The 20,000-nt window shown below is 40.5% G+C and overlaps 1 protein-coding gene across 7 annotated transcripts in view; it reads right to left on the bottom strand.

Annotated features, from left to right (window-relative positions):
- Window positions 1-20,000, bottom strand: part of si:ch73-103b11.2 (protein outspread) — a 134,939-nt gene that overhangs the window by 102,712 nt on the left and 12,227 nt on the right. For all 7 annotated transcript variants that reach the window (XM_058399921.1, XM_058399904.1, XM_058399896.1 and 4 more), the window contains exons 3-4: window positions 19,420-19,497; window positions 6,021-6,086 (exon numbers count right to left, since the gene is read on the bottom strand). In XM_058399921.1, coding sequence (XP_058255904.1) covers window positions 6,021-6,086; window positions 19,420-19,497 — 144 coding nt within the window. The remainder of the gene's footprint in view (window positions 1-6,020; window positions 6,087-19,419; window positions 19,498-20,000) is intronic.

Raw genomic sequence — 20,000 nt, 5'->3', positions numbered from 1 at the left:
CCTCACAGTCTGACGCTCCTCACAGTCTGACGCTCCTCACAGTCTGACGCTCCTCACAGTCTGACGCTCCTCACTGTCTGACGCTCCTCACAGTCTGACGCTCCTCACAGTCTGACGCTCCTCACAGTCTGACGCTCCTCACAGTCTGACGCTCCTCACAGTCTGACGCTCCTCACTGTCTGACGCTCCTCACTGTCTGACGCTCCTCACAGTCTGACGCTCCTCACAGTCTGACGCTCCTCACTGTCTGACGCTCCTCACAGTCTGACGCTCCTCACTGTCTGACGCTCCTCACAGTCTGACGCTCCTCACTGTCTGACGCTCCTCACTGTCTGACGCTCCTCACTGTCTTCTAGAGAACATGATCCTCAGTGAAAATGAGCTTCAATGCAGCGTTCCATTTTCTCAGTTCAGATTTAGAGGTTCAGAGAACAGTTCCACATTGTCAGTGTGGTAGTGAGCCCTTTCGTGCAGCTCTGTGGTTCTCCTTATCACAGTGCAGCTCTAGAATCACTGATGTAGATGTATGATCCTCTATATGGTGTAGAATCCACAGTGAAAGTTCTAGGATCCTCAGTGCTGCTCTAGAACCATCATTACATCTACAACATCCTCAGTGCAGATCTACGGCAGATAATGTATTTTTGGAACCAACTGGCACTAGAACCATCAGTACAGCTCTAAAACCCTCAGTAGTGCACTAGAACCATCATCTTAGCAGTGTAGAGACCATTATGAGAACCAGTTGATTGTTCCAAAGTGTCAGTGAGACACTGCAACAAAAATTTCCAGTATAAATTTCCATATATGTGGTTTTGTTCTGGTGTGTTAATTAGAGTTTATAGAGTTTATGAATAGTGTTATAAGACTTTATAAGTGTATCCAGAACACATCAGAAACTCTCATCTCTTACTGGAAAAACATTTCAGCTCCATCAGCATCAGATATTACATCAGATTTAGTTGCCAGGTGAGTAGGTTAGTCTGATCAGCCAATCGGAGATGTTCCTCACAGTAAGCTCCTCCCAGAATTCCTGTAGAGACACTGACTCAGAAACCGAAACTGAAGTCTCCAAGGAGAAAAATTCCTCCAGTCCTGAGTTCCTGAAACAGTTCCTGCTGTAGAAAGGCAGCTATGTATTCCTATCATTACAGGGACTTCTACTTCTCACAAACAGTGCAACACACCTACACACACACACGCACACACACACGCACACACACCTACACACACACGCACACACATCTACACACACACACCTACACACACACACACGCACACACCTACACACACACACACCTACACACACACGCACACACACATGCACACACACCTACACACACACACACGCACACACACCTACACACACACACCTACACACACACGCACACACACCTACACACACACGCACGCACACACCTACACACACACACACACACACACACACGCACACACACCTACACACACACGCACGCACACACGCACACACACACGCACACACACCTACACACACACACACCTACACACACACGCACGCACACACCTACACACACACACACACCTACACACACACGCACACACACCTACACACACACACACCTACACACACGCACGCACACACCTACACACACACACACACACACCTACACACACACGCACGCACACACCTACACACACACACACCTACACACACACGCACACACACCTACACACACACGCACGCACACACGCACACACACCTACACACACACACACCTACACACACACACACGCACACACGCACACACACCTACACACACACACACACCTACACACACACACACACCTACACACACACACCTACACACACACCTACACACACACACCTACACACACACCTACACACACACACACACCTACACACACACGCACGCACACGCACCTGCACGCACACGCACCTACACACACACGCACACACACCTACACACACACGCACGCACACACGCACACACACCTACACACACACGCACACACACCTACACACACACGCACGCACACACACACGCAGATGAATAGCTTCTTGCATAAGAGCCCTTGACTGTGACTCTAGTCTATTATCTGTAAAAGCAAAGAGAGAAAATCTCAAAGCTTTCAACCCCCTCTGCACACACACACACAATCACACACACACACAATCACACACACACAGCCTGTAGAGCTCCATCTGACGCTTTCAGCACCCACACAATCACCCACACACTCCTCACACATACACACACTGCCAACCTACAGCATGCAGAGCCAAAGAAAACCACACACACACAGCCAGTATTCTGCATTCTACTAGGCCTCTGAGAAGTTTATGCCAAATCACATACCCCCCACACACACACACACACACGGTTCTGTGTTTCTACCTCATTTGATGTGAACATTTCTAACAAACTAAGAACTGCAGCAGAATTTACACCAGAACCGGGTCGATAAACACGATAATAATCCTGTGTTCCGTAATTAAATCTATAAGAACATGATCTCCGAGTAATCACTGAACCTTCTCCTCTACAGTAGGAACTCTGTGGAAAGTGGTCGAGGTCTGAAGTGATTCTACAGCTGTTGTTTATAGAAGACTAAAAAAGTTACACACACACTCAGTCCACATCACCATGGCAACTAGAACACCTAGGTGAAAAACGCTGTATGTTAATGACACGCTGTTGCTTGGCGGTGGGACAGCCGGTCATTACACTGGAATTATGGGAATTCTGACTTCCAAGGGTGATCTATGTACTGTCATTCCATCCATCAGACACGAGAGAGATCAGACTCTAAATCACTTTCCAGGGAGCGTCTGTTCTTTAGGAATCTGATCCGACAAAGGAATGTGTGTGTGTGTGTGTGTGTGTGTGTATGTGTGTGTGAGTGAGTGTGTGAGAGAGAGAGAGTCTGAGATCAGACCTGTTACTGTAAACCTGTACAATCACACTCCAGTGCCTGCTGTTATTCCTCAGCTTCTCCACCTTCAGGTCCAATCTGACCTTATTCATGAGACTGTGAGAACTCCATTAAACCCATCAGCGGTTTTTTCACACGGCCGCTGCGGCGTAAACAGAACCGGAGACGTGTTCCGACACGAGCGAGCGCAAACAGTGCTGCCGTCACCTGTAATTATCATGATATTAAGATCAAATTCCCTGAGGAGATTCAGAGAGAGAGAGAGAGAGAGAGAGAGAGAGAGACTCCACTCACACTGGGAAAAAAATCTGATTAAACCCAAAAATAATAATAATAAAGATGATTGGATGAAAGCGTGAGTAAGATGAGGAGTGAGATGAACGTTCTCAGCAGGCTGGGACGGAGAACATGAGCTGGTCTGATGCCTCACCTTCAGATACACACATCTGCTCTGATTACAACATTACAGCTGTGAGTGATGAGGCTACTGATGACCACTGACCGATTTCAGCTCAATCAGACACAATAAATAAATAAATAAACAAATAAATAAATAACAGCATGTTTTATATGGAGCTGAGCGTGAAGGTGTTTCAGGACAGAACATGACTTTGTTACTGACTGAACTACTAGTTAGTTATTTTGGTTAAGAACTTCACTGCTAAAGTCTTTTTTTTTCTTCTTTTGCTGCTTGAGTACCAAATTCCGAGAATTCCGCTCAAGGCTTCCAGCTGAACTCCTGCCACAATCTTGCAACATTTCATTACAGTTCTTTTAGGAAACAAAACAGAATCTCAAATTTCTCCACAATTGAGCTGGTTCACAAAAAAAAAAAAACTCCGAATACACAAATATACAAAAACAAACAACAAACACACACAAACACGGCCAAAGGTGAAGTTTAGATAATAGTAAAATATATATAAATATATAGAATTAATCTGAATTTTGTGATGTTTAGTTTTAAAATGGAATGTGTTTTTTGGCCAAGAAGTGAATTTACTGAATTTTTAGAAGTAAATAAATTTCCATCTCCAGGTCTGGAACACTGACTGGTATGATGGACAAAATAGAGTTGAATTCAGTTTATTTATATAGCACTTTTAATGATGGACATTGTCTCAAAGCAGCTTTACAGAAGTATAGAAAAAAATATAGAGTTTAAAGTTATGATTTATCCCTTAGTGTTTTAGTGAATTTCTATAATGTTCTGTACTGATAATAAACTTAATACAAGACAAGAACAAACATCAAGATTTATAGTCTTATTAAAAACAAACTGCTGCGTGTGAAAATGTGAAGAATTTAAAGAATTGAATTTAAATAAAGAAACCATTCTGTGTGAACATGACTGTCTACACAAATATCCTGAAAACACAAATCTCTGGACAGCATGGTTTTAGTGTGAACTCTGTAATCTCTTTTTACACATGACCACACACAGCTAAAAATAACACACACACACACACACTTTCAAATCTGCCGAGCAAAACCACAACAACAATAACTGAGCAACAAAAAGCAGAAAGAAATCCCAGAGACAACAAGATGTGCCGTCTGAGTGAGAGATGAATCTGATCGGAGGTCCGATCAGTCCGATGTCTTCTGATCAGGTAACGATAATGAGAAAACAACAGATCGATTAACACACACACAGTGCTGGAAGAGCAGGAGCGCAGTGTGTGTGTGTGTGTTTCGATGCAGGAGATCTCGGATTTCATGAGGATTTTACACACAACTGAACACCACAACACAATTACTAGTGTGATAACTGATGGAATACACACCAGGTGTGAGGGAGGTGTGTGTGTGTGTGGTTAAAGTTCAGTGATATGCTGCCCTACATCTGTCATATCACACAGCAAATATGTACACACTGTATAATTACTCTTTCTGTCACACACACACACACACACAGTGTACTATTATATATAAACTGAACAGGAGGGAGTGAAGTTTAAACAATGACTGAAACCTGACCCGCGTTACACACCGCTCAAATCTCTCTAAAGTTCAGCTGGAGATCTCTACAATGATTAAAGTTACTGAAGCAGAAGGATAGATGTTACTGAAGGTACAAAAAAACACTGATTAAAGTTAGTACAGGTTTAACTAAAACACAATCTGAGTTAATATGTTTACTACAGTTACTAAAGCTAGCTAAGTTAGTTACTGAAAACAATCAGGTTACTAAACTTACTAAATGTACTGACGTTACAAAGTCCAGCGTGCTAATAAATAATGCTAACAACATAACAAAATACAGATTTATAAAGTTACTAAACTTATTAAAGTTTGTTTACTAAATTACTGAAGTTATAAAAGTGTTTGGTTTAGTTATTAAGTTACTAAAACCAGCATAATGAAGATCAGGTTAAATTAAATCAGGTTAAAGTTATTTAAAACTAATTCCAACTTGATCAAACTGGTTATTAAGTCACTAACCAGTTACAGAATCCTGTTTAACACAATAATTAACTATCAGCTGAAATTCTACTGTTTACACACCACAACCTTCAGACCTTAAACACACACCACACACACCACACGCACCACACGCACACACCCACACGCACACACACCACACGCACGCACGCACGCACACAAGCACACACACACCAGACGCACACCACACGCACACACCACACGCACACACCACACGCACACCACACGCACACCGCACGCACACCGCACGCACACACACAAGCACACACACACCAGACGCACACCACACGCACACACCACACGCACACACCACACGCACACACCGCACGCACACACCACACGCACACACCAGATGCGCACACACACGCAGACCAATCAATACATTTCACAGAAAAACAGAAGAAGAAAACAAAAAGGTCCAAAAGGCAGGAACACGCCCCCTGGTCACACGCTAATGCTAACTCTGTAAACACTCCAGATATACAGCGATAAAGTGCTGCAGAGGAAACGGTCAGTAATCCAGACTGATGTTACTGCAGCACGCTAACGCTAACAATGACTTACAGATAACAGAGTACATATAATAAACTACAGGATACTCAAACAAACACACACACACACACACACACACACTTACTCACCATCTCATCGAGAGCGTAGCGCAGAAGGCCGTGTTCATAAAGAAGGAAGAAGCGTCTTTGCCATTTCTGAAAAACACACATAACCCATCAGAGTGTGTGTGTGTGTGTATGTGTGTGTGTGTAGGTAGCAATAATAAACACCACACAAAACAGCACACATTCTCCATGCGACACTGTGGTAGCTAATTGAGAAAATTTAGCTAAACCATTAGCTAGCTAACTAACGCTACTAATCAATATACACTTTAGCTAGTTAGGAATGCCAGAGCTAGCTAGTTAACCACAACTACTGACCTGCGCAGATTAGATGGTGACCAAAAATCAAAGAACATAAAAAGGATCATTAATCAGAACATTAGAGAAAATATGAGCTATATTTCTATACCAAGATAAAGAAATGTATGAAATTTTAAGGTAAGAGGAGGTGGAGGAGGTGGAGGTAGAGGTTGAGAATGTTCTAGAGGGCAGGATCAGATGGAGTTTAGGAAGAACCTCAGGATAATGGAGAAAATCATTCTAAGATGATAAACTGAAGGGAATGTAGAAGTGTGGAGAGCTGGAATTTATTTATTTATTTATTGGAGTTGCTGAGGTGTTGCATTTTATTCCTGTTTGTGCTGAAATTCTTCACATCATTTGTCAATTTGTGATTTCCAGGCTTAACAAGATGAGCTTCAGCCACACACACACACAAACACACACACACACACACTAACATACACACACACACTCACACTCACTAACACACACACACACACACACTAACATACACACACACACTCACTAACACACACACACACACACACACACTAACATACACACACACACTCACACTCACTAACACACACACACACACTAACATACACACACACACTCACACTCACTAACACACACACACACTCAAACACACACACACACACACACACACACTAACATACACACACACACTCACACTCACTAACACACACACACACTCACAAACACACACACACACACACTCACAAACACACACACACACACACTCACAAACACACACACACACTAACACACACACACACACTCACAAACACACACACACACACACTCACAAACACACACACACACACTCACAAACACACACACACACACTCACACACACACACACACTCACACTCACTAACACACAAACACACACACACAAACACTAACATACACACACATACACAAACACACACACACAAACACTAACATACACACACACACACAAACACAACATACACACACACACTCACTAACACACACACACACACACACTCAAACACACACACACTCAAACACACACACTCACAAACACACACACACACACACTCACACTCACTAACACACAAACACACACACACAAACACTAACATACACACACACTCACACTCACTAACACACACACACACTAACATACACACACACACTCCCAAACACACACACACACACACTAACATACACACTCACACTCACTAACACACACACACACACTAACATACACACACACACACTCACACTCACTAACACACACACACACACTAACATACACACACACACTCACACACACTCACCAACACACACACACACACTCACAAACACACACACACTCACACTCACAAACACACACACACTCACACTCACTCACACACACACTCACAAACACACACACACTAACACACACACACACTCACTAACACACACACAAACACACACTAACATACACACACACACTCACACTCACTCACAAACACACACACACTAACATACACACACTCACACTCACTAACACACACACACACCTACTCACAAACACACTCACACAAACACACTCACAAACACACACACACACAAACACACACTAACATACACACACACACTCACACTCACTCACACACACACTCACACACACACACACACACACTAACATACACACACACACACTCACACTCACTAACACACACACACACACACACACACCTACTCACAAACACACTCACACAAACACACTCACAAACACACACACACACAAACACTAACATATACACACACACACACACACTCACACTCACTAACACACACACACTCACACTCACTAACACACACACACACACACACATACAAACACACACACACACACTCCCTTGGCTACTTGTTCTCAGGACCTAAAGCTAAAGAGTGACTCAGCCATTCAGCACCCCCTCACCTCCCACACACACTCACTCTCTCTATCTCTCTCTCTCTTCACCATGAGCCCACTCAGGAATATAAATAGTCTCACCCTCTCCCTGAGAAACACTAAACCCATCTCTCTACCACAGCACAGAGGAAGAGTTCTGCAGGACACACAGAGGAACCAGAAGAGTCTGAAGTTTCATTTCCACATAGAACTGGATCAGTACACAGCTGTTAGAACTCTCACAAACCATACACGAGCGTACTCACAACTCAGGTGTAAGGATTTGTTTTATTAAATCATACACACACACTCCCACACACTCACTCCCACACACTCACTCCCACACACTCACTCCCACACACTCACACACTCACTCCCACACACTCACACACACTCACTCCCACACACTCACTCCCACACACTCCCACACACTCACTCCCACACACTCACTCACTCCCACACACTCACACTCACTCACTCCCACACACTCACACACTCACTCCCACACACTCACACACACTCACTCCCACACACTCACACACACTCACTCCCACACACTCACTCCCACACACTCACACACACTCACTCCCACACACTCACTCCCACACACTCACTCCCACACACTCACTCACACACACTCACTCCCACACACTCACTCCCACACACTCACTCACACACACTCACTCACTCCCACACACTCACTCCCACACACACACACTCCCACCCACACACACACACACACACACACTCACTCCCACACACACACACACACACACACACTCCCTCCCACACACTCACACTCACACACACATACTCCCACACACACACACACTCACTCCCACACACACACACACACACACACTCCCTCCCACACACACACACACACACACACACTCCCTCCCACACACACACACACTCAATCCCACACACACACACACACACACACACACACACACACTCCCTCCCACACACACACACTCACTCCCACACACACACACACTCACTCCCTCCCACACACACACACTCCCTCCCACACACTCACTCCCACACACACACTCACACTCCCTCCCACACACACACTCACTCCCACACACACACACACACACACTCCCTCCCACACACACACACACACTCAATCCCACACACACTCCCTCCCACCCACACACACACCCACACTCCCTCCCACACACACACACACACACACACACACACACACTCCCTCCCACACACACACTCACACTCCCTCCCACACACACACTCACACTCACTCCCACACACACACTCACACTCACTCCCACACACACTCACACTCCCTCCCACACACACACACACACACACACACACTCCCTCCCACACACACACTCACACTCCCTCCCACACACACACACACACACACACACACTCCCTCCCACACACACACACACTCAATCCCACACACACTCACTCCCACACACACACACACACACACACTCCCTCCCACACACACACACACACTCACTCCCACACACACACTCACTCCCTCCCACACACTCACTCCCACACACACACACACCCACACTCACTCCCACACACACACACACACTCACTCCCACACCCACCCACACTCACACACACTCCCTCCCACACACACACACACTCACTCCCTCCCACACACACACACACTCACTCCCTCCCACACACACACTCACTCCCTCCCACACACACACTCACTCACTCCCTCCCACACACACACACACTCCCTCCCACACACACACACACACACACTCACTCCTACACACACACACTCACTCACTCCCACACACACACTCACTCCTACACACACACACACACACTCACTCACTCCCACACACACACACTCACTCACTCCCACACACACACACACTCACTCCCACACACTCACACTCCCTCCCACACACTCACTCCCTCCCACACACACACACACTCACTCCCACACACTCACACTCCCTCCCACACACTCACTCACTCCCACACACACACACTCACTCACTCCCACACACACACACACACTCACTCCCACACACTCACACTCCCTCCCACACACTCACTCCCTCCCACACACACACACACTCACTCCCACACACTCACACTCACTCCCACACACTCACACTCACTCCCACACACACACACACTCACTCCCACACACTCACACTCACTCCCACACACTCACACTCACTCCCACACACACACTCACACACTCCCTCCCACACACACACACACACTCACTCCCACACACACACTCACTCACTCCCACACACACACACACACTCACACTCACTCCCACACACACACTCACACTCACTCCCACACACACACACACTCACTCCCACACACACTCACACACACTCACTCCCACACACACTCACACACACTCACTCAGTCAACAATTTAAGTTCAATTCAATGTATTTTGTATAGCGCCTTTTACAATGAACATCGTCTCAAAGCAGCTTTACAAAAGAAGGGAAACAGAGAAAGGGGAGGGGAAAAATGAAAATAAAAATACTTTTAAAAAAATAACTAAATACCTAGAAATAAGAATAAATTATTAAATTAAATTATTAAACTATTTTATCCCTAATGAGAAGCCTGTGGTGACGGTGGTGAGGAAAAACTCCCTGGGATGATCTGAGGAAGAAACCCTGAGAGGAACCAGGCTCAGAAGGGAACCCATCCTCATTTGGGTGACACTAAACAGGAAATAACCGAGTGCTGGTCTGCTCTCTGTGCTGCTGAGTGATGAGTGTGTACCTCGTTGTGTTTCAATAACTAATTAATTATTATTCAGTAATTAGTGTGAAGTGTGTATTAATTCATGCAGTGATGTACGAGACTCGTGTTACATTTATTTCAACACTCTTCACCTTCATCAGCATTGTGTTCATCTCTTTATTTTTCCTTCACGTCTCTCACCTTTATGTTCCAGTGAAGATAGATCAATATTATAAAAAAGTTTACACACAGACCAGCTTTCTGTGATGGAGAAAAAAATTAAACCAAGATAAAAACACACACACACACACACACCGCACTTACAGCCTCACCTCACCAACACACACTCTAACACCATCACCTCACTGCCACAGTGTGAGCTAGTGTGTGTCATTGTGTGTATTAGTTTGTATTAGTGTGTTAGTGTGTGTGTATATTAGTGTGTGTGTGTGTTACTGTTTGCATTAGTGTGTGTGTGTTTTACTGTTTGTATTAGTGTGTGTGTGTTTTACTGTTTGTATTAGTGTGTGTGTGTTTTACTGTTTGTATTAGTGTGTGTGTGTTTTACTGTTTGTATTAGTGTGTGTGTGTTTTACTGTTTGTATTAGTGTGTGTGTGTTTTACTGTTTGTATTAGTGTGTGTGTGTTTTACTGTTTGTATTAGTGTGTGTGTGTTTTACTGTTTGTATTAGTGTGTGTGTGTTTTACTGTTTGTATTAGTGTGTGTGTGTTTTACGGTTTGTATTAGTGTGTGTGTTTTACTGTTTGTATTAGTGTGTGTGTGTTTTACGGTTTGTATTAGTGTGTGTGTGTTTTACTGTTTGTATTAGTGTGTGTGTGTTTTACTGTTTGTATTAGTGTGTTTTAGTGTGTGTGTATATTAGTGTTTGTATTAGTGTGTGTGTGTTTTACTGTTTGTATTAGTGTGTGTGTGTTTTACTGTTTGTATTAGTGTGTGTGTGTTACTGTTTGTATTAGTGTGTGTGTGTTTTACTGTTTGTATTAGTGTGTGTGTGTGTTACTGTTTGTATTAGTGTGTGTGTGTTTTACTGTTTGTATTAGTGTGTGTGTGTTTTACTGTTTGTATTAGTGTGTGTGTGTGTTACTGTTTGTATTAGTGTGTGTGTGTGTTACTGTTTGTATTAGTGTGTGTGTGTTTTACTGTTTGTATTAGTGTGTGTGTGTGTTACTGTTTGTATTAGTGTGTGTGTGTTTTACTGTTTGTATTAGTGTGTGTGTGTTTTACTGTTTGTATTAGTGTGTGTGTGTTTTACTGTTTGTATTAGTGTGTGTGTGTTTTACTGTTTGTATTAGTGTGTGTGTGTTTTACTGTTTGTATTAGTGTGTGTGTGTTTTACTGTTTGTATTAGTGTGTGTGTGTTTTACTGTTTGTATTAGTGTGTGTGTGTTTTACTGTTTGTATTAGTGTGTGTGGGTTTTACTGTTTGTATTAGTGTGTGTGTGTTTTACTGTTTGTATTAGTGTGTGTGTGTTTTACTGTTTGTATTAGTGTGTGTGTGTTTTACTGTTTGTATTAGTGTGTGTGTGTTTTACTGTTTGTATTAGTGTGTGTGTGTTTTACTGTTTGTATTAGTGTGTGTGTGTTACTGTTTGTATTAGTGTGTGTGTTTTACTGTTTGTATTAGTGTGTGTGTGTTACAGTTTGTATTAGTGTGTGTGTGTTACAGTTTGTATTAGTGTGTGTGTGTTTTACTGTTTGTATTAGTGTGTGTGTGTTTTACTGTTTGTATTAGTGTGTGTGTGTGTTTTACTGTTTGTATTAGTGTGTGTGTGTTTTACTGTTTGTATTAGTGTGTGTGTGTTTTACTGTTTGTATTAGTGTGTGTGTGTTTTACTGTTTGTATTAGTGTGTGTGTGTGTTTTACTGTTTGTATTAGTGTGTGTGTGTTTTACTGTTTGTATTAGTGTGTGTGTGTTTTACTGTTTGTATTAGTGTGTGTGTGTTTTACTGTTTGTATTAGTGTGTGTGTGTTTTACTGTTTGTATTAGTGTGTGTGTGTGTTACTGTTTGTATTAGTGTGTGTGTGTGTGTTACTGTTTGTATTAGTGTGTGTGTATATTAGTGTTTGTGTGTGTGTATATTAGTGTGTGTGTGTTTTACTGTTTGTATTAGTGTGTGTGTGTTTTACTGTTTGTATTAGTGTGTGTGTGTGTTACTGTTTGTATTAGTGTGTGTGTGTTACTGTTTGTATTAGTGTGTGTGTTTTACTGTTTGTATTAGTGTGTGTGTTTTACTGTTTGTATTAGTGTGTGTGTGTTTTACGGTTTGTATTAGTGTGTGTGTGTTTTACTGTTTGTATTAGTGTGTGTGTGTTTTACTGTTTGTATTAGTGTGTGTGTGTTTTACTGTTTGTATTAGTGTGTGTGTATATTAGTGTTTGTGTGTTTTACTGTTTGTATTAGTGTGTGTGTGTTTTACTGTTTGTATTAGTGTGTGTGTTTTACTGTTTGTATTAGTGTGTGTGTGTTTTACTGTTTGTATTAGTGTGTGTGTTTTACTGTTTGTATTAGTGTGTGTGTGTTTTACTGTTTGTATTAGTGTGTGTGTGTTTTACTGTTTGTATTAGTGTGTGTGTGTTTTACTGTTTGTATTAGTGTGTGTGTGTTTTACTGTTTGTATTAGTGTGTGTGTGTGTTACTGTTTGTATTAGTGTGTGTGTGTTTTACTGTTTGTATTAGTGTGTGTGTGTGTTACTGTTTGTATTAGTGTGTGTGTGTTACTGTTTGTATTAGTGTGTGTGTGTGTTACTGTTTGTATTAGTGTGTGTGTGTTTTACTGTTTGTATTAGTGTGTGTGTGTTTTACTGTTTGTATTAGTGTGTGTGTGTTTTACTGTTTGTATTAGTGTGTGTGTGTTTTACTGTTTGTATTAGTGTGTGTGTTTTACTGTTTGTATTAGTGTGTGTGTGTTTTACTGTTTGTATTAGTGTGTGTGTGTTTTACTGTTTGTATTAGTGTGTGTGTGTTTTACTGTTTGTATTAGTGTGTGTGTGTGTTACTGTTTGTATTAGTGTGTGTGTGTGTTACTGTTTGTATTAGTGTGTGTGTGTGTGTTACTGTTTGTATTAGTGTGTGTGTGTTACTGTTTGTATTAGTGTGTGTGTGTTTTACTGTTTGTATTAGTGTGTGTGTGTGTTACTGTTTGTATTAGTGTGTGTGTTACTGTTTGTATTAGTGTGTGTGTGTTACTGTTTGTATTAGTGTGTGTGTGTTTTACTGTTTGTATTAGTGTGTGTGTGTGTTACTGTTTGTATTAGTGTGTGTGTGTTTTACTGTTTGTATTAGTGTGTGTGTATATTAGTGTTTGTGTGTGTTACTGTTTGTATTAGTGTGTGTGTGTTTTACTGTTTGTATTAGTGTGTGTGTTACTGTTTGTATTAGTGTGTGTGTGTTTTACTGTTTGTATTAGTGTGTGTGTGTGTTACTGTTTGTATTAGTGTGTGTGTGTTTTACTGTTTGTATTAGTGTGTGTGTGTTACTGTTTGTATTAGTGTGTGTGTGTTTTACTGTTTGTATTAGTGTGTGTGTATATTAGTGTTTGTGTGTTACTGTTTGTATTAGTGTGTGTGTGTTTTACTGTTTGTATTAGTGTGTGTGTGTTTTACTGTTTGTATTAGTGTGTGTGTGTTTTACTGTTTGTATTAGTGTGTGTGTTACTGTTTGTATTAGTGTGTGTGTTTTACTGTTTGTATTAGTGTGTGTGTGTGTTACTGTTTGTATTAGTGTGTGTGTGTTTTACTGTTTGTATTAGTGTGTGTGTGTTTTACTGTTTGTATTAGTGTGTGTGTGTTTTACTGTTTGTATTAGTGTGTGTGTGTTTTACTGTTTGTATTAGTGTGTGTGTTTTACTGTTTGTATTAGTGTGTGTGTGTTTTACTGTTTGTATTAGTGTGTGTGTGTTTTACTGTTTGTATTAGTGTGTGTGTGTTTTACTGTTTGTATTAGTGTGTGTGTGTTTTACTGTTTGTATTAGTGTGTGTGTGTTTTACTGTTTGTATTAGTGTGTGTGTGTTTTACTGTTTGTATTAGTGTGTGTGTTTTACTGTTTGTATTAGTGTGTGTGTGTTTTACTGTTTGTATTAGTGTGTGTGTGTTTTACTGTTTGTATTAGTGTGTGTGTGTTTTACTGTTTGTATTAGTGTGTGTGTGTTTTACTGTTTGTATTAGTGTGTGTGTGTTTTACTGTTTGTATTAGTGTGTGTGTGTTTTACTGTTTGTATTAGTGTGTGTGTGTTACTGTTTGTATTAGTGTGTGTGTATATTAGTGTTTGTGTGTGTTACTGTTTGTATTAGTGTGTGTGTGTTTTACTGTTTGTATTAGTGTGTGTGTGTTTTACTGTTTGTATTAGTGTGTGTGTGTTTTACTGTTTGTATTAGTGTGTGTGTGTTTTACTGTTTGTATTAGTGTGTGTGTGTTTTACTGTTTGTATTAGTGTGTGTGTGTTTTACTGTTTGTATTAGTGTGTGTGTGTTACTGTTTGTATTAGTGTGTGTGTGTTACTGTTTGTATTAGTGTGTGTGTGTTTTACTGTTTGTATTAGTGTGTGTGTATATTAGTGTTTGTGTGTGTTACTGTTTGTATTAGTGTGTGTGTGTGTTACTGTTTGTATTAGTGTGTGTGTGTTTTACTGTTTGTATTAGTGTGTGTGTGTTTTACTGTTTGTATTAGTGTGTGTGGGTTTTACTGTTTGTATTAGTGTGTGTGTGTTACAGTTTGTATTAGTGTGTGTGTGTTACAGTTTGTATTAGTGTGTGTGTGTTTTACTGTTTGTATTAGTGTGTGTGTGTTTTACTGTTTGTATTAGTGTGTGTGTGTTTTACTGTTTGTATTAGTGTGTGTGTGTTTTACTGTTTGTATTAGTGTGTGTGTGTTTTACGGTTTGTATTAGTGTGTGTGTGTTTTACTGTTTGTATTAGTGTGTGTGTATATTAGTGTTTGTATTAGTGTGTGTGTGTTTTACTGTTTGTATTAGTGTGTGTGTGTTACTGTTTGTATTAGTGTGTGTGTTTTACTGTTTGTATTAGTGTGTGTTTTACTGTTTGTATTAGTGTGTGTGTATATTAGTGTTTGTATTAGTGTGTGTGTGTTTTACTGTTTGTATTAGTGTGTGTGTGTTTTACTGTTTGTATTAGTGTGTGTGTGTTTTACTGTTTGTATTAGTGTGTGTGTGTTTTACTGTTTGTATTAGTGTGTGTGTGTTTTACTGTTTGTATTAGTGTGTGTGTGTTACTGTTTGTATTAGTGTGTGTGTGTTACTGTTTGTATTAGTGTGTGTGTGTTTTACTGTTTGTATTAGTGTGTGTGTATATTAGTGTGTGTGTGTTACAGTTTGTATTAGTGTGTGTGTGTTACAGTTTGTATTAGTGTGTGTGTGTTTTACTGTTTGTATTAGTGTGTGTGGGTTTTACTGTTTGTATTAGTGTGTGTGTTACTGTTTGTATTAGTGTGTGTGTTTTACTGTTTGTATTAGTGTGTGTGTGTGTTACTGTTTGTATTAGTGTGTGTGTGTTTTACTGTTTGTATTAGTGTGTGTGTGTGTTACTGTTTGTATTAGTGTGTGTGTGTTTTACTGTTTGTATTAGTGTGTGTGTGTTACTGTTTGTATTAGTGTGTGTGTGTTTTACTGTTTGTATTAGTGTGTGTGTATATTAGTGTTTGTGTGTGTTACTGTTTGTATTAGTGTGTGTGTGTGTTACTGTTTGTATTAGTGTGTGTGTGTTTTACTGTTTGTATTAGTGTGTGTGTGTTTTACTGTTTGTATTAGTGTGTGTGTTACTGTTTGTATTAGTGTGTGTGTTTTACTGTTTGTATTAGTGTGTGTGTGTGTTACTGTTTGTATTAGTGTGTGTGTGTTTTACTGTTTGTATTAGTGTGTGTGTGTTTTACTGTTTGTATTAGTGTGTGTGTGTTTTACTGTTTGTATTAGTGTGTGTGTGTTTTACTGTTTGTATTAGTGTGTGTGTTTTACTGTTTGTATTAGTGTGTGTGTTTTACTGTTTGTATTAGTGTGTGTGTGTTTTACTGTTTGTATTAGTGTGTGTGTTTTACTGTTTGTATTAGTGTGTGTGTGTTTTACTGTTTGTATTAGTGTGTGTGTGTTTTACTGTTTGTATTAGTGTGTGTGTGTTTTACTGTTTGTATTAGTGTGTGTGTGTTTTACTGTTTGTATTAGTGTGTGTGTGTTTTACTGTTTGTATTAGTGTGTGTGTGTTTTACTGTTTGTATTAGTGTGTGTGTATATTAGTGTTTGTGTGTGTTACTGTTTGTATTAGTGTGTGTGTGTTTTACTGTTTGTATTAGTGTGTGTGTGTTTTACTGTTTGTATTAGTGTGTGTGTGTTTTACTGTTTGTATTAGTGTGTGTGTGTTTTACTGTTTGTATTAGTGTGTGTGTGTTTTACTGTTTGTATTAGTGTGTGTGTGTTACTGTTTGTATTAGTGTGTGTGTATATTAGTGTTTGTGTGTGTTACTGTTTGTATTAGTGTGTGTGTGTTTTACTGTTTGTATTAGTGTGTGTGTGTTTTACTGTTTGTATTAGTGTGTGTGTGTTTTACTGTTTGTATTAGTGTGTGTGTGTTTTACTGTTTGTATTAGTGTGTGTGTGTTTTACTGTTTGTATTAGTGTGTGTGTGTTTTACTGTTTGTATTAGTGTGTGTGTGTTTTACTGTTTGTATTAGTGTGTGTGTGTTTTACTGTTTGTATTAGTGTGTGTGTTTTACTGTTTGTATTAGTGTGTGTGTGTTTTACTGTTTGTATTAGTGTGTGTGTGTTTTACTGTTTGTATTAGTGTGTGTGTGTTTTACTGTTTGTATTAGTGTGTGTGTGTTTTACTGTTTGTATTAGTGTGTGTGTGTTTTACTGTTTGTATTAGTGTGTGTGTGTTTTACTGTTTGTATTAGTGTGTGTGTGTTTTACTGTTTGTATTAGTGTGTGTGTGTTTTACTGTTTGTATTAGTGTGTGTGTGTTTTACTGTTTGTATTAGTGTGTGTGTGTTACTGTTTGTATTAGTGTGTGTGTATATTAGTGTTTGTGTGTGTTACTGTTTGTATTAGTGTGTGTGTGTTTTACTGTTTGTATTAGTGTGTGTGTGTTTTACTGTTTGTATTAGTGTGTGTGTGTTTTACTGTTTGTATTAGTGTGTGTGTGTTTTACTGTTTGTATTAGTGTGTGTGTGTTTTACTGTTTGTATTAGTGTGTGTGTGTTTTACTGTTTGTATTAGTGTGTGTGTGTTACTGTTTGTATTAGTGTGTGTGTGTTTTACTGTTTGTATTAGTGTGTGTGTGTTTTACTGTTTGTATTAGTGTGTGTGTGTTTTACTGTTTGTATTAGTGTGTGTGTGTTTTACTGTTTGTATTAGTGTGTGTGTGTTTTACTGTTTGTATTAGTGTGTGTGTGTTTTACTGTTTGTATTAGTGTGTGTTAGTGTGTGTGTGTTTTACTGTTTGTATTAGTGTGTGTTAGTGTGTGTGTTAGTGTGTGTGGGTTTTACTGTTTGTATTAGTGTGTGTTAGTGTGTGTGTTAGTGTGTGTGGGTTTTACTGTTTGTATTAGTGTGTGTTAGTGTGTGTGTTAGTGTTTGTATTAGTGTGTGTTAGTGTTTGTATTAGTGTGTGTGGGTTTTACTGTTTGTATTAGTGTGTGTTAGTGTGTGTGTTAGTGTTTGTATTAGTGTGTGTGTTAGTGTGTGTGTTAGTGTTTGTATTAGTGTGTGTTAGTGTGTGTGTTAGTGTTTGTATTAGTGTGTGTTAGTGTGTTAGTGTTTGTATTAGTGTGTGTTAGTATGTGTTTTACTGTTTCTATTAGTGTGTGTGTGTTAGTGTGTTTTAGAGTGTGTGTTTGTATTATTACCACTACTAGAGCTACAGGAAACCCCAGGATATAACCACACCCCTTCTTGATCATGCCCCCTCGTGACCATGCCCATCTCAGCCCCACCCCCTCGTGACCACGCCCTCTCTCCACCGACTCTGCTGTTCGATAATTAATCACACTCACCCGTTGGTCATGACATTGGGAGTGTCCTGTACAAACATGTGTCCATCACACTGCAGGTCAGGATTATAAAGTAAAAATATCTCCTAAAGAGGGCATTAATCCAACAGCCCACATGTAAACCCAGAAAAAGTTGTATTTGTTTGTTAATAATCTGTAATTACAAAACTATTTAACTAGAAACTTGATAAGACACAGTGAGACGGTCAGTAACGCATGTTTGTTTTCTGTCCTACAGGTCCTCAAGAATTTGGACTTGGTCACTTCCCACCCACCAGCCAGCTCATCCCTCCTCTAGCTAACAGCTAGCATGTGCTTCCACTGAGACATGAACTCCTGCTCATGATTGGCTAACAGAGAGAAAGAGAGACCTGTCAAAAACAGAGCTTACCCTGGGAATGAGAAGTGTATACAGACACACTCACAGACAGACAGACAGACAGACAGACAGACACTTACTCGGGAACGGTGTAACGGGTTATCGAAGTTTGTTCCTTCAGGGGCCAGAAGCAGCCATCCTCCATATATAGGATTTGCCTGAATGAGGGAGAACACACACACACACACAGTGAGTTGAGCTTTAACTAGAGGTTGGACTGGTCATTAAATTAACATCAGCATTCACAGATTAATAAATAAACATTATTACTATATGTGAGTATGTACATTACTGACAAGATCAAATAAGGTCACAAGAGTCAGAAGGTGTTTCAGTTCTCCTGCTGTGTGTCTATGTGTGTGTGCGTTTGTGTGTGTGTGTGTGTGTGTGTATGTGTGTAGGTGTGTGTGTGTGTGTCACACGATGCCCTATATGAATTTATGCATGACAGTCCCGATATCTTTTAGGTTTCAATGATGAGAATAATGTACACACACACACACACACACACACACACACACACAGGTCCCTGAGCGGATCAGTAAAAAGTAGCGCAGTGTGAACCTCTCGCTAATGAAAGCTAATTAAAGCACTTCGTTTCACTGTGCTACACAGAACCCCACACACAGCTGGGCCTCGTCCCAAATCACACTGCACCTCA

Source organism: Hemibagrus wyckioides, linkage group LG01 (genome assembly GCF_019097595.1).
Source record: "Hemibagrus wyckioides isolate EC202008001 linkage group LG01, SWU_Hwy_1.0, whole genome shotgun sequence".
NCBI lineage: Eukaryota > Metazoa > Chordata > Actinopteri > Siluriformes > Bagridae > Hemibagrus > Hemibagrus wyckioides.
The sequence above is the reverse complement of the archived record's forward strand: the minus strand, read 5'-3'. Positions and strand labels throughout refer to the sequence as shown.